This window comes from Manacus candei, unplaced genomic scaffold, assembly GCF_025592945.1.
Source record: "Manacus candei isolate 608988 ecotype Guabito, Panama unplaced genomic scaffold, ASM2559294v1 h1tg000036l, whole genome shotgun sequence".
Classification (NCBI taxonomy): domain Eukaryota; kingdom Metazoa; phylum Chordata; class Aves; order Passeriformes; family Pipridae; genus Manacus; species Manacus candei.
In genome coordinates, this window is record NW_026138084.1 from 437165 (window position 1) to 452443 (window position 15279).

At 45.9% G+C, this 15279-nt stretch overlaps 1 protein-coding gene across 1 annotated transcript in view; it reads left to right on the forward strand.

Annotated features, from left to right (window-relative positions):
- BSN (bassoon presynaptic cytomatrix protein) overlaps positions 1-15279 on the forward strand; it is a 93443-nt gene that overhangs the window by 12729 nt on the left and 65435 nt on the right. Inside the window, exon 2 of the mRNA XM_051793146.1 lies at positions 10332-10731. Within this exon, the coding sequence (XP_051649106.1) occupies positions 10332-10731 (400 nt within the window). The remainder of the gene's footprint in view (positions 1-10331; positions 10732-15279) is intronic.

Below are 15279 nucleotides of genomic sequence, written 5' to 3' on the forward strand. Positions count from 1 at the left end.
GAAAGGGCCCTGCAGTCTTCCCAGCTTCGTAATGGTTGAATACCAACTTCTTGCTGCTGGAGGTTTTGTAGAAGTGTGGACATCCTTGGCTGGTGTGGACATGACTGGGAATGCTGTCCTGGTGGAGCCAGACCCCTGGGACTGACTCCCTTTTACCCACCTGTGCTCACATTGGAGCAGTTTTCTGCAGCCCAGCATCACCTGCAGGAATCCCTCCAGCTCCTGGATGGAGCTGAGCCTGAATGCAAAGGGGAGCCTTGCAAAACCAGATCTTTGTGCCACTGGAGGGAGGGCAGCCGGCAGCAAGTCAAGGGAACTGGCTGCCTCTGCTCTTCTCTTTGAATTGCTTTCCAAAAGGCATTTTTCCCAAAATAACTTAATTGTGTATTTTTTGGGGGTGGATTGTTCTATATTTGTTGACGAGCATCGAATTGACGTTTTCTGAGAATGGCCCAAAATGGCTTGCAGTACTCTGCAGAGCACCAGTGTCTCATTTAGAGCCCATCACTATGTGTGGCTATGGCTGTCTTCTCTTCTGTGCTTTTACTCTGCATTTCTTGACCTTGGATTTCACCTGCCACAGTGTTTCGAGGCATCCAGTTCAGGAGAGCCTTCTACAGCTCCTTGCATTCAGCTTTAGCTTTGAATACTCTGAATAAATTTGCATGGCTCAGCAAACTTGTCCTTTCATTATCCTCCTTCTTTCCAGGCCGTTTATGAATATATCCCATTTATCCCAGGGCAAGATCCTGCACCTCTGCTTGTGAAAACCTGACCATCTGCCTCTATCCTTGGCATCCTAAATCCTGATCAGTTATTAACCTACAAGGCGGCTTCCCCTTATTTTATCATCTTTCGCTTCTTTTTCCCTCCTTCTTTATAGATTTTTATCCTAACAATTCTCCAACTGAGGCAGTTTTTCAGGCTAATCCTGTATATGAAAAGATTTTGGTGTGGGAACCTTCATAAATTTCTCCTTAGCAAACAACATGGCAAAGGTTTGATTTATTTTTTTCTTTTACAGTCTTGCATTTCTTAAACATTTCTGCTGCATTTCAGTCTTCTTTATGTTTTCCAGATTCTTTGGTGGATTTCATATTCCTAAAGCTTTAGAAAATAATTTTTTCCCCGATTTACAAGTTGCTCCTTAAGACATTTTTTTTTGTATGCTTCATTTGGTCTTCAAACTTAATTTGCTAAAATTTTGGGTTTGTTTGTTTTTTCCTCATCTGGATAAAATTTTTACCTTTTGAAGTATTGCCTTTCTCTCCTGTAGCTCGGTTCTTTAATGATATTGCCTGGTTATGGCCATGTCTTAAACCCTTTCTTGACAGCATTTTGCTAACAGGTGCCATGGAAACTTCCCTTTCTTACCCTTCCACCTGCTGCTTTTAATTTCTTTCTGACAAACCTTCTCACTTTTTCTGATTTCTTTTTTCCCCAATTATATCTGATAATTACAGTAGTCATGTATTTGTGTGTTTTTCCCAGTCTTGCAAATAGAAGCTGAGTTTATTGTGGTCACTGTCGCTGAAACTTTGTGCCGTCAGTTTTGGCACCTCAGAGCAGGCCTCCTTCATGTTGCAGGACTAAGTCCAGAGCAAGCAGTTCCATTCTGCATTGCTTCAGGGGATAGTTAATCACCTAAACAAAAAATTGTGTCGCTGCTAATTAAAATCAGAGAGGCTTTTGAGAAGGGGGTGGGTTGTAATTGCAGATTTATAAGATAAGCTTTCATAAGCCATGTGCCATAAAAATTCCTTAGCTTCATGCCATAGTTTATCTTTTGGCTTTGCTGGCATTTCATAAATACAGCACAGTAATTCATAGTGTTGGCTTTCCTGGGACAAAGACTTTCAGTTAAATGTGACTGAGGCAATCAACTCTTCTACTCTTTAATTTCTGGAGCTTGGGTTTGGGATGTGAGTGGATGGAGGCAGAGGGGAGCGGCTGCTCCTCACCTGGGGTACTCTCCCTGTCATCCCTGTCCTTTCTGCTGCTCACAGTATATTTTCAAGATTGTCATGGCTCTTTTATATAATTTTAACACACATAAATGACTTGCTGATGGCAATCAGTTGGACCGGGGAAGGATACGGAGGCGACACATCAAGTAGCTGGGTGGAAATCAGATGGAAGAAGAGACAGCTCCAGCCCACATCTCCCCAGGGCTCCTGGGGACGTTTATCCCCATTTTAGCTGCACTTTCCCTGTGTGCTCCTTGGTGTTGGCCACAGGGCTGTATCTCTGGGGCAGGGCTCTTCATCATTCCTTGCAGAGTTCTGCAATATGGAGGAGAGGAGCTCTGCAGGCAGCAGCCCACTTTACTGCCCAGCCTGCAGCATGCCACATCCAGCATCACCTGAATTATTGTGGAGTGTGGTGGGCTTAACCAGGGGTATTTAATGGGCCCAGACCTTCTGACCATCCTCTCTTTGGCAGTGTCCTTGTGGCCAGCAGCTGGGGTGCCCAGTGCCTCCCCTCCCTCCAGCTCTTCCAAGGGCTCCAAGGCTGGGCTTCACCTGCACTGATGGTCCAAAGCTGACCTTCAATGAAAGAGCTACCATTCCTTCTTGCTTTGGATCCTCCAGATGCTTGCTAAGTCCCCAGAGAGAGGCAGAGCGAGATTAGATACCCCATGGCCTTTCTACTATCTCCATGTTCATCCCAGGCACAGTGGAGCCAAGGCTCATGCTCTGCAAGCTCCTGGCTCTCAGCAGTGAGCTGTACTGCTCCTCTCATGCCATGCAGCTGATGGCATTGTGATCAAGAAGTGGCTTCTACTCTGTCTCTGGAAGATTTACATGTCGTTTTCTGCTATCACAGAGGAAACAGATTTTCCCTGTCACTGAAAGCAAAATGGACATCAGACACCCCCCTTATCCCCGAGAGATTTTAATGCTTTGAAGTTCAAGATCGTAAATGTTCTCAGCAACAGTTATATCACTTGAAAAGGAGACCTTTGAGCCTTCATAGTGCCTGCTTCTGTAAAGCTATTCGAGAAGAAATCTCTTTGATATATATGGGACTGAGATCATTATCTGCAGACTCTTCTGTCAGGCCAATTTGCCTGTAGCTCTGAGGGGGCTTGGCCAAGATCCTGACAGTGGTGGCCACACATTTCAGGCATCAGCAGCTGAAAGAGCAGCTCCCCAGAGCAGCAGAGGGTGGTCTGCAGGTCACTCGGTAACCTTATGGCTTCTGAGGGCTCATGTGAGACATGAAAAAGTCTGCCCTGACTCCAGTTCAGGTCTTGGGCTTCATAGAGGCTGCTTTGGGCTCTGTGGGGATCAGTAGCCTTGCATTTAATTGCAGATGTTCATTGTGGTCTGTGTAGGGTGACTAGTAGACATCAGACCTTGGGGGTTTGCGGTTGTTGGGCTGGTGGGTGGGAACAGCCATTGCCGTGGTTTTATGTTGCAAAGTGCCCTAAGGGAAATTGCTCTTGGCTCAACCAGGGCCAAGTGAGGTGCAAATTAAGTACTTATTTGCCACGTAGCAAATAAGAACAGAATAGGATAGAATAGAATAGGATAGAAAATAGAATATTTCCAGTTGGAAGGACCTTCAGTGGTCATCTAGTCCAACTGCAATTGATAATGATTCCAAAAAGGCAGTTGCACAGGAATGAAAATAAGCAAGCAAATGCTTATTTAGAGCTTAAACCAGTTATAAACCTCTCTTCTAGTATATAGGATTCAGCTAATAAGATGGCAGATGCTTCTCAACAGCCGTGCTTCATAGAGCAGCAGCATAAGTGACATTGATGTGTTTGCCTGTTGCTGGTTCTCAGCTGAACTAGGCACGGTGCTATAAGACAGAGAATAACTGGTTTTTGGTAACTGTGTAAACTGAAAAACTCCTGGTTATTGTTGCCTTTCCGTGGATGGCACAGACCTCTGCTTTTCGGAGGAAGGGAAAAACCAGCAGCAGCTCTGGGTGTGTTGTCTCCTGCCAAACCATGGCCGGAGGAGGAAGCTGGCACACCGTGCATGCAGTGCTGCTCACCCCACAGCAGCATCATTCCTCTAGGGAAGGTTGTGAGTCTGGTGTGCTGAGTGCCAGTGGCTTATGCCACCTTCTGCCTGGCAGCCCCTCCTTGAACCCCAGCCCCAGTGGGGTGTAACAGGGAGGCAGAGGACTCCAGAATATCACATTCATCTGTATTTATGAGAACAGGTATGTGGGTGGAGGTTAAGGACTCAAATGACTGCCCAGATTGGGAGCCTGGAGCAGGAGCTCAAGTACACTGTCAGCATCAGGAGATGTGCATTAGGGATGCCTCAGTCACCGGGAAAATGCCTGACAGAAGCTGCATCTTATTTGACGGGGATAAAGCAACCCTGGAGCACAAAGCTGCAGGAGAACAGGGTTTTTCCACTGCTCACAAAAGCTAGTTATTAAACACTGTGGCCTTTCACAAGAGTGCTTGTGTTGCCATCTAATAAAATACTCCCTGACAGCTTCTAGTCACCATTTCGTATTTTCTGTTTTGATTTCATCTGGGTGGCATTCGCTGTTTTTAAACCGCCCAGTACACACATTTCCAGCAGGATCCTCTTCCTGCATGGACATCAGTGTAATTAAGTCAGAGATACTTGGATTTAAGCAGGTGCTAGTCTTTAATTCTGTAACTGATGCTTTTTTTTTTTTTTTTCGTCAATGCAGAATTCCCCATGCTGGATGTAGCACTTTTAGAGCTATGAAGCTGCCCCCAGTAAAACTCCCAGGTTCAGGGTAGATCTGAGCATCAGTAGTGTGAGATTTTCAGTGCACAGAGCTGAAACCAGAGACACTCCACATCAGACACTTCTTTTTCTGTTTATTTATTAAACGGTTGCATGTCCTATTTTCTAGTCAGATGTGCTGACAGGCAGAGCATACCAGCTAATGTTTGATATTATCCCACGCTGTTCCTATGCCGACCCATAACCATTCAGAACTATGTCTTTCCAAGTCAAAGCCAGTGCCATTTTGACCTGGAGTACAACTGCTCTTCTGCTTAGCTACCTGTTTTTTTTCTAAATAGGTTATACTCAGTGATTCTTAAAATCAGCCATGTGGATGTTCACATCAGGTTTCAGTCAAACCAACTAGGTCAAATCTCTGCTCTTAGCTGAGCAGCTCTAATTCTTGTTGGTCAGCCCAGCCTCCTTTTGGGTGTGTCTTCACATCTCCTCTCTTTTCATGCTTTATCTTGAGTTGTTTGCTTCTCATTCTCTTGGTTTTACTGCAAGCAAGCAGTCATTTCCCTTCTTTTTCTACCCGTTTTTTTCTCTTTTTTTTGACCAACAGAAAAGACTTGCTTGTCCTCATTTTGCTGCTTTTTGATCCAGATGTGAAGCTGGGAGCTGCCTTCCATGGACAAACCCAGCTCTTCCTTGGAAAGCCTGAGCAGGGCGTGCACTTTGTAAAACTACGGTGACAGCGCCACTTATTTTTGTGTTCCTTTTATCTACTACAATGCAGTAAATTAGATCAGTTGCCCAGCGAGCAGGGACCCATTTCCATTGGCACCAGGCAGAGGGAGGGATGCAATCCATGTTTCCCAGTTGCATAGAAGGGGTGCAGCTCATGAAGGATTTACTCAGACCACAAATGCCAAGCCCCTGTGGATGTGAGCGCTGCCAGGGTTTGGTGGCAGCTGAGCAGATGGATGTGGCTGGTGTGTCCAAGGGGGAGATGTGGAATTTAGAAGGAAACCAATAAATCAGGAGAAAACCAAGGCACATGCTCTCTCTTGAACTTTTCCACACAAGTCAACAAGACTTGATTTACCAGCCGTGCATGTAGATTTTGTGTAATATCTTTATTGCTTGATTTTATAGCAGAGACATTAACGGTGTTGGCATTTACCTTTCAATGGTTATTGCTCCCATGTTAGCACCTTGTGTGAAAAAGGGCCTGTTGACATCTCTTGGGATGCTGGCTCCAAGCCTGGGTCTTGCCTGTAAAATTTAGTGGCACCGATGAACCTACTTCAGTTAATTAGAGCAATTCCCTCCTACAGACCTTGACTTTACCTGGGAATTCCCAAATAAGAAGGCTGAACTGATTTACTGGAACAGAATTGTAAACCAGTGCTATGTCATTGCACTGCTTTCATCTTCCTGGAAGCTGCTGACATCTTTTCCCTGGTGATGCCATGGCATCAAAAATTTGGTTTAGGACAAATCATGTTTTTTCTGAAATTAAATATTAACCAGCAAACAGTCTAACATTTGGTTTGGCTGTAAATAGGACTTTGTTTTTAAAGCCTCCCCAATTCTTGTAAGTTTAATGATAAGAACCGTCATTTTTACAGAAGGGAAAAAAGCAGGCATAAAAAATCCAAGGTGCTTGTGACTTTTTACACCCTGAGCTCGATTTTGTGGTGAATGGCTTTGACCCTTGGTTTTCCTTGTGCTGATCATGTTTCTGATCATGTTTCTGATCATCCCAGGCAGCTTTTCCCTCCCAGTACTTATCCATCTCCTCCCAGGGCACTGTACCAGCCCTAAATAGAAAGGCTGGTTTCATACCCATGTCTGTTCCTGAGTGGAACAAGGGAAGTTCTGGGCCTTTTTAATCAGGAGAATTATCTGATGGAGAGGCAGAGCTGGATATGGATTAATATCTCGGTGTGATTTTTAGCTCTGGGCTCCGTGGCAAGCAACCTGGCAGCTTCACCTCCTCTCTTTTATGGAGCTGAGGGTTTATTTTTGTGGGTGCCTTGGCTTTGTGCTGGAAAATGGAGAGACTTTTAGAGAAAAAAAAAAAAAAAAAGGAAGAAGAAAGACACCTTTTTTCAATTTAAAAATAATGAAAAAAAGGAAGAAAACAGCATCTTCCCAGCTGCCCACCGTGCCAGTGACTGCAGGCAGGTGAATAGAGCTTCCTGCCTGCCCTTCTCATGATAAAGCATTCATAGACAGAATATCTTAAATGAAAACCTTGACAGTGTAATTGTTAATAAACTCAGTCACACGCGCTTGATATTCTTTATTTGTACAAATGTATTACTCTGTTGGTAACAGAGAGTGCTGCTGAGTTTGGCCCCTGTGGAGATCTTTGACTCTGTATTGCCCAATATTTCTAATTCAGCAATTAGAGCAGTGCAAAATCAATACAGCCCCCATCAAACGGGGGAAGTCACGCCTTATTAAGGCATTTCAATTTAATTGTTAATAAACAATCCAGTGGCACTGGGGAGAACTCCTTTGGAACCTGTTAGCAGCCTGGTGCTAGTTAATATTAATCAGTGATAAAGGCTGTAAGGAAACAAGGGGCTGAGCTGCAGTTTGGGCTTGTGTAACACCAAAAAAAAAGGGTTCCTGGATGGGTACAAGGCATACAAATGTTGGAGCATCCTCGCAGGAGATGCAACGAGCGTGGGCCTGTGTCTGATTCCATATGACTACTCTCATGTTCTTTCCCGAGGCATCTCTCCTGGATTGAGTTACTGTATTTGACAGACCAGATGATTTTTTTTCTGGTCTTAAAATTTCACGGATACGTTCAACTGGTGCAAGTGAGAGACAGCCCAGCCTGTGGAGGGGAGGCTGAGGCATTTTGGATAATTATAAAATAAATAAATGCAGTGATGATATGTGTGTATGGAGCGAAACTGCTGCTGGGAGTGGGACGGAGGTGGTGACTGGCATTACTTTGCACCTGAAAAAGTGCATGGAGCTGGGAGGGAGCTCCGACCCAGGCTGGGAGAGCATTTCTAGAGCTGCTGGACCTGCCAGGCAGTGAGCACCCAACTGCCCTCCTCCCTCTTCTGTGCCAGGAACGATGCTTGGGGCAAAATTACAGCACCTGCTGTATTGTTCCTCATGGGTTTTTGCGTTTTCAAGAGAGCCACAGACTCTGTTTTGGGTTGGAAACGTGGTGAGTTTGTCTCTGTGTTGTGTGACAGCTCCTTGATGGAGCACAGATCCAGAGGTGTGGCACTCCTCACGTTGATTTGCTGCGAAAATCCAGCTCAAAAATTTCACTCTTTATTTACAGAAAGGTGCTTGAACTAAATAGGCCAGAGTGCCAGTGCTACTAACATCAGCTGCAAAAACAGGTGGTGACTACTAATACACTGCTAAACACTTGCACTGTGAGGAGCTGCTGTAAATTATTCCCATTTTTCACTGAGTTGGGAAGTGAAACTATGGTTGAGTGGGATTTCTGTGGTCAGAGCCAGTTCAGAGTCAGAATTCCTACTTGGTGGCAAATGGCAAACATTTTTTCATATCAAATGAGGAAAAAATATTTGGATTTTGAAATTTGCAATGCAGTAGAATCATAGAATCACAGAGTGGTTTGGAATGAGAGGGACCTTACAGACTATCTTGTTCTTAATCCCTGACATGGGCAGGGACACCTTCCACTAGGGCAGGTTGCTCCAAGTCCTGTCCAACCTGGCCTTGAACAATTCCAGGAATGGGGCAGCCTCAGCTTCTCTGGGCAGAACAACCATTCTCTTATTCCAAACAGCAATTATTTAATTGACCATATATACATGAAGTTTTTCAAATAATGTTATTTCAGAGTTGTTTAATACACCATTAGTATAGTGTGTAATATAATACATAAATGCTGCTTTTATAGGATTTAAATTTAAGGTGAGAAGAGGGTGAGAAGGGGCTGAGTGGTTCCCATCTCCACCAGCTACAGATGCTGTGTGTTTTATGGGGCAGCAGCTCTGCAGCCCTCAGCATGAGGAGGCAAACCCCAAATCTGGACCCAAGGGTGTCAGAACTAATGATGGAGGAGAAGCACTTGCCAACAACACTCATGTCAGGTCCCTGCTGCAGGGCCAGGAGCAGTTTGCTTTTTAGTCTGGAGCAGATTAGTCCCCCCCTTAGTGCTTTGCTTTATTATTATTGTGCAATTCCTCCTTCAGAGAAGTGGGTTTCAACCTGCAGCCGGAAAGTATTCCCAAAGTGCTATTTTACTATTTATTTTCATCCAACTTCCTATTACTGTGGCAACATGCACTTTGAATTTCATTAGTTTTATGCATTTAAGTTCCCTTTTTAAACCTTTATAAGGTCAGACCCTGCTTGGGTAAATCAACAATGTATTAAATTTGAGGTTCTGAGTAATACTTTTCCTTAAACAGCTGTAGATCACAGGTAAGTGAGGGCATTAGGGCTTCTGCTTTTTCGAGAAATATTTGTGGGCATTACTGATAAGCACATGCACCAAATTATTCTGTAATTAGATAAGCATCTTCCATCACAGATTCATTCTCGTGCACTTGTGGTCCATCAGCAGCACATTACAGGGTGCCTGCACTGAAACCACACAGGAGGAGGCTGTCATGTCATGCTCTGCAGCACAACAGCTCAAAGCTCTTGCAGCTGGAGCTGCTCCAGACCTCCTTGGGGTGGCCAGGAGCATCCCTCAGCACTGTGGGGTGCTGAGCATCCTACACAGGCCATGGGACTGCTGCTGGACCAGCAGCGAGTGCGATGCCGACCTCAGGGTTGCTCCTTCTGGGTAGCTGTGGTTTCACAGTGAGGTTTCATTGTCCTGTCCTGGTGACCAGATTTCATCCCAGCTGTTTTTTGCCCAGCCAAGACTCACATCACCCAAACAGGGTTCAGCTGGGGGGCAGCCAGCCCACAAAAGTCCCTGTTGCCTGTGCTTCTCACTTCACTACTGGTTATTAAAGCAGAGCCAATGCTCTCTCTCTCCTGATTTCCCACTTCTGTGGCCTCAGGCCCTTAGTTGCTTTCACCTGCCACTTGCATGGGTCTGCTTGACAAATGAGAAAGTACAAGTAGTTCTCCTGCCTCCTCTGGGCTTCTGGAGGGGTTTTCCTTCAATAAATAGGGTTCTTTGCAGGCTTCTGGTTTCACAGCCACTCATGAAAGTAGGTTGTGAGAAGCTGGTTTAGCGCGCGTTGGCCGTGTCCCTGCAGAAAGGGCCCTGCAGGCTGCAAAGCAGAGTCACTGCTGCCTCTTCCAGTGAGTTTGTGCTGAAGTTTGTGCTGGAGAAGCGCTGGGAGCCCTGGCTGGCAGGAGGCTGAGCTTCCCAAACTTCTCACGCTCAGTTTTATGTGCAACTTTCTGACTAAAGTTCAACTCGGAATACACCGAATAATTCAATTACATCTCTGCCGCTGGGTTATATAAGAGAAAGCTGAAGTTGTGCCTCGTTTCGTAAGGTAAAGCATATCCTTCTGCTGATCTGAGCAATCTCCCTGGTTTGCAAGGGGGTTTTGCTGCACCTCCTTGCCTGAGCTGGGGCTTTTGGGGGAGAGAGGGCGCTGTAGCTGTTGTCTGCATTGACCGGCATCAGGTGAATGTGTGAAACCTGGGCTTATTTTGTGTGTTTCCATGGTGTTTCAGTGCACAGAGGAGACCGGAGCAGCTGGATCAGACCGTGGGCCAGCGGTCAGCGTCCCCCTCCCTGGCACAGACTGCACCCAGCTCCCAGAGCCCCCGGGAGATGAGGGGCCGGGGCCAGCCCGGACCGGCGGCGGAGGGGCCGCGGAGGACACTGCAGGTGGACGCCAGGAGCCAGGGCCCGGGGAGGTCTCCCTCGGTGTCGCCGGACCGGGGCAGCACCCCTACCTCTCCCTACTCGGTCCCGCAGATCGCCCCCCTGCCCAGCAGCACCCTCTGCCCCATCTGCAAGACGACAGAGCTCACCTCCTCCCCCGGCCAGCCCAACTTCAACGCCTGCACCCAGTGTCACAGCAAAGTCTGCAACCAGTGTGGCTTCAACCCCAACCCGCACCTCACCCAGGTAACGCCTGCTCTTCCTGGCGCAGCCCTCCCGGCCGGCTCGGGTGGGTGCTGGGGTGGCTGCCACCGAGGTTCTGGTGTTCTCCAAGCACAGAAGTTGCACCTTTGCTTTTGGCAGCTGCAAAGCACTGATCAAAAGCAAAGGGCTGTGCTGGTAATCAGGGAATAATTGTGTTAACCCGAGCTTTGATGAGAGGAGGGAGGTAAATCAGTTGGAGGGAATTGGTAGACCATGAGAGGGGTTCAGTCTCTGTTGCTGAGACCCCAGAACGCTTGTCTGAGGTCTGCGCTCTCAGAAGTGTCCGGAAGTCGAAGGACTTGACGGTGGGAGGGGAGGAGGGGGTTGCTGGCACCCCGAGGTGTCGAGCATCTCAAACCCTGACTCATCACAGGTGCTGATGGGCGAGTTTCAGGCAGCGTCACGCTCTCGGCGGCGGGAGGGAAGCGCCAGGAGTCGTGCGCGACATGGTGCGGCGCTGGGGGAGCGTTTTGTGGGATGTGAGAAATGGAGGATCGGGGTTCCGGGGGGGGATCCGGCAGCGGCACCAAATGGGGGTGTTGGGGCTGGCTGGGGTGAGGGGTTCCCTGTGCCAATCTGTCAGGTCAGAGACCTCCACACAGGGTGGGAAGTGACATGGATGGTTTTTGCAGCTGTTAAGAGCCAAACAATGGGGATTCCTGCTCTCAGGCTTAATAACAGAAACTTAAAGCCACTGTGCTGGCCCAGTTTATGACAAGACAGGATTTGGGCACTGAAGTCCCCTGGATACCCAGGATTTATTGCCAGTAGCCATTTCTGGTAAGCACATGATGCTTGCTCCTGACACCAGACACAACGGTTTGTAAATATCATTGTTTGAGAGAGATTCCAGCCTTCCAGTCCCTTTTTCCAATGGAACGAGAGTTGAGGTAGCTGACACTCCTGATACAGCAAGGTATAATTACCTGGCTCCTGCTTTTGCCCTGCAGGTATTTCCCCCTGCAAAGGTCAATATAAGGTCTCAGACTGAGGTAGAAATTCAGGCTCCTGCAAGGAAATGCCATGGGCCACTTTTTTGTTTCACTTTTAAATACATGTGCCAAATGTTTGTTGTCCAAACATTGCTTTGAAAGTTGACCAACTACTCTGAATAGTATCAGTTAACCAGCAAATAACCAAAGAGAAATGTACCATTTGCTCAGTTTCTGGTCAGCCTGGGTCTTATCTCCTCTCTCTTGCCCCAAGAGCTTTCCCACGGTGGTTCTACTCCAGGTCTCTCCTACAGATACTCATGTTTAAATGTGAGTGTGCATGGAGTTTCTGCTTAGAACTCTAGGCCATCTCTCTCTTGGCATCTCTAGGGTTTTGTGCCCTCTGAAATGTGATTGACTGTGAAGCATTTTTAAACATGAAATCAAAAAGTTGTACCTGAAATGGAAAAGGTGTGGAGTTTTTTTGTTTGTCCTGAGTTTAATATGCATTTCAGCAGCAAACAGCCTTATGAGTTGTAAGTAGGTCGTTGTGGGAGCTGGGGGATGAAAACAGTTGTCCAAGAGAAGCACATTTGCAGCTCATGTTGGCAGCCCGTGTGATGGGCTGGCTGGGGGCGCAGCGGTGGTTGCTGCCTGGTTGGAAGTGTGACTCGCTTTCCTCAGCATCATTCCTTGTGCTGCTATTCCAGAGTCACACAGGGAGGTGTCTGAAGCAGCCTGGTGGTGTTACAGAGGAGTAATGGGAGGCAGCTTGGAGGGTGCTCTCTATCTTGATGGTGGGAGCTGGGTTGGAAAGGATCTCCAGAGTGTCCAACCTCTGCTCAAAGCAGCAATCAAGGAAGGATCTCTGGGCTCTACCCCTTTGGGTCCCAGAACCTTCCAAGGATGGACGTGCTGGTCCCACCTGCTCCCTCACCTGACTGCCCTCACAGGGAAAACATCCACCCAGTCTGGTCCCTCCAACCCAGCAGGCGCTGCTGGGTGGCTGCACAGCTTTGCTAATGAGGGGCTGTATTTTCCATTTGCATTTCCTTATGAATATATTTTCATGGGAATGGTTGATGTTGCCACTTTGTGCTGCAGTAGATAGGGATTTGTAACTTTTTTCTGCTTTCAAGGCTCTCTAGCAGGATTATATCATCAAAAATACCGCATTTTCTAAGGAAATCAAACCCAAGAAAACCAAAATTGTGTTTTGCTTGGTGCCTCCTCTCCTGTGCAATCTGTGGGACTGCCAGAAACCATTGGCATAGTGAGGTGGGAGCTCCAGGACTGGTTTGGCATGATTTCTGAAACCATTTTGACAGTCCTGTTTTGAAGCTTGTGTAAACACTTACTTTTCATGAGTCTTTTATATATACATATGTGTGTGTGTGTATATATATGTATATATATTTTATACACATGCTATAAAATAGCTTTTTATAATATATATAAAAATAAAGTAACAGACTTAGTGTATGAGCTGTAGTCCCTCATGCTCCACCATTCTACTTCCAATTCCAAGAGTAGGTTTTTCAGAGGAGGGTTAGCTGTACCTCCTAGCAAAACACCTTCACTTCATAATTAGGTGATACCTTCTGCTCAGAACCACGTGAACTCCTTTTAAAGACTATTTTTCTTTGCCTTTTGTGTTTTATCCCTTTTCAAGTGGCTTGATGGTCATTTTGTCTTCAAGGGAAGTTATGAATTTCTGTGCTGACGAAGCAGTTGGCCTCCGTGGCATCTTGAGTTGATCGCTTGCTGAGAAGAACAAAATATCTCGTCGGGTTTTTTCTTCGCTGTCTGTTTATTCCTTTGAGCAGCAGCTCGTTCTTGTTTCACAAGACTGGGCAAACAGAAGTTCCTGTCTGCTGCTGGTGTCACTCAATATTTTACATGTAGATAATCACATTCTTCCCTCTGTTCGTCTCTGCGCGCCGAAATAACTGCTGTCATCGTTTTCAGTTTGGTCGTGTGCTGGCGGGCTGCTTTCCTCGTTCATTCACTTATTCCTGAAGGTCAGTGCTCTTGCCATAGACAGTTATTTTAAGCAAGGGGAATTATCAAGCAGGGAGCCATGGTGGCACCATTAAAGACAAGGAGTTATTTAATAACATGGCAAAATCGAGCAGTTTGCTTACGCTCCTGTGCAGGAAATAGGTTTTTGAATGGAGAGGTGTTATTTTTAGTGCAACGCTGCAGCTATAACATTCTAGTAGGATTTTTAATTTCTCATTAAAACTTTTTTTCTACTTTTCCTCTGTGTTGTCTTCGAGGGGGTTTTTTGGACAGCTTGTTCTGCAGGACTGTACCAGTGATGCTGTCATCTCCTCTAGGGAGAATAGCTCAGTTTCAAACCAGTACAATGGGTTTAGAAAATCCTCTTTTTATACATCTTTCGCTTTGTTCTGCTGCTCCCGTGGCTCTCGCCTGACTGATCCTGCAGCATGTTCATCTGATTGGATTTGCTCTGTTTGGTATCATGAGGAGTAACCTGCAGGCATCCTTTCTGCCTCTCTGGGGTTTTGAAGTACCGCCGCACATTGCTAATTTGATAAATTAATTTCTTCTTCAGTCTTCTCTTAAAATTTGTTGGGCTTCTTTTAATTTGTTTTCTCCCCATCCAAAGTGCTAAACCAAAAACACGAGGAACTTGAGTTTGATTTTAATCAAGAGCAGTGGCACTGCATTAAAACATGTGCTTTAGTTAGAGCTGAAATGAAACTCAAAATGCCTGGCTGCCTAATAGGTCTGCTTGAAACCATTTGGGATTATAGGAAATCTTTGCCTTCTGCCTTACATTTCTATTGTGCTTTCTGAAGTAGTGTTTATTAGATGCAGTTTCATCAGTATTCAAATGCACCACCCTGAATAAAAGGAACATATTTGTACATGTGTGTTCTTGACCAAATGCCTTTCTTTTTGAAGTCCCTGCTTTTGTCCCCGGGCCATTTTGATTGTACTTGCTGTATTTGTGACCATATTTACGATTGAGAATTGTAAACTTCAGTTCTGGCTCACTTTTTTAGCTCCACTTAGGGAGACTGAAGTGATTCTTTGTACTTTTTATGCCGTGAATATAATGAATTATGAAATATTTAAAATATTTGAGAATAAATCTGTTCCCTATGTGCTCTGTACCATGTAAGCTCATCACCAACCTTTGATCACAGACCTTCAGCAAGCAAAACATAAAAAGTCTCAGGGAGGATTAAAAACTGCTGGTTGGTTTCCCAGCAGTGGTCAGGGTTGTTTGACAGGAGAAGAAAAATTCTCAGCAGCTCCTGAGTTACCTGTGGCAAGAGGAGATAGCCACAAAAATCGTTTAAAGTTTTTAGATAAATGTTGAAATTGTTTCAGTGGAAAATAGACCATCAGCTGAGGAGATGAGACTGAAATAGTGTAAGTATTGTGTAGGGCTGTGTTTATCCTACCATAACCTAACAGTAGATGGTTTTCTGCTCAGTAGTGTAAGAAAATTTGGGTAAAGTGGAACAAAGAAGAAGAAGAGGTGGTAGGGGAAGCAGAGGGGTGACACAGTGCTCAGCAGAGCATCTCTGGTGGCAGGAGTGGGGCTCATTGGCACTGGAGGGAT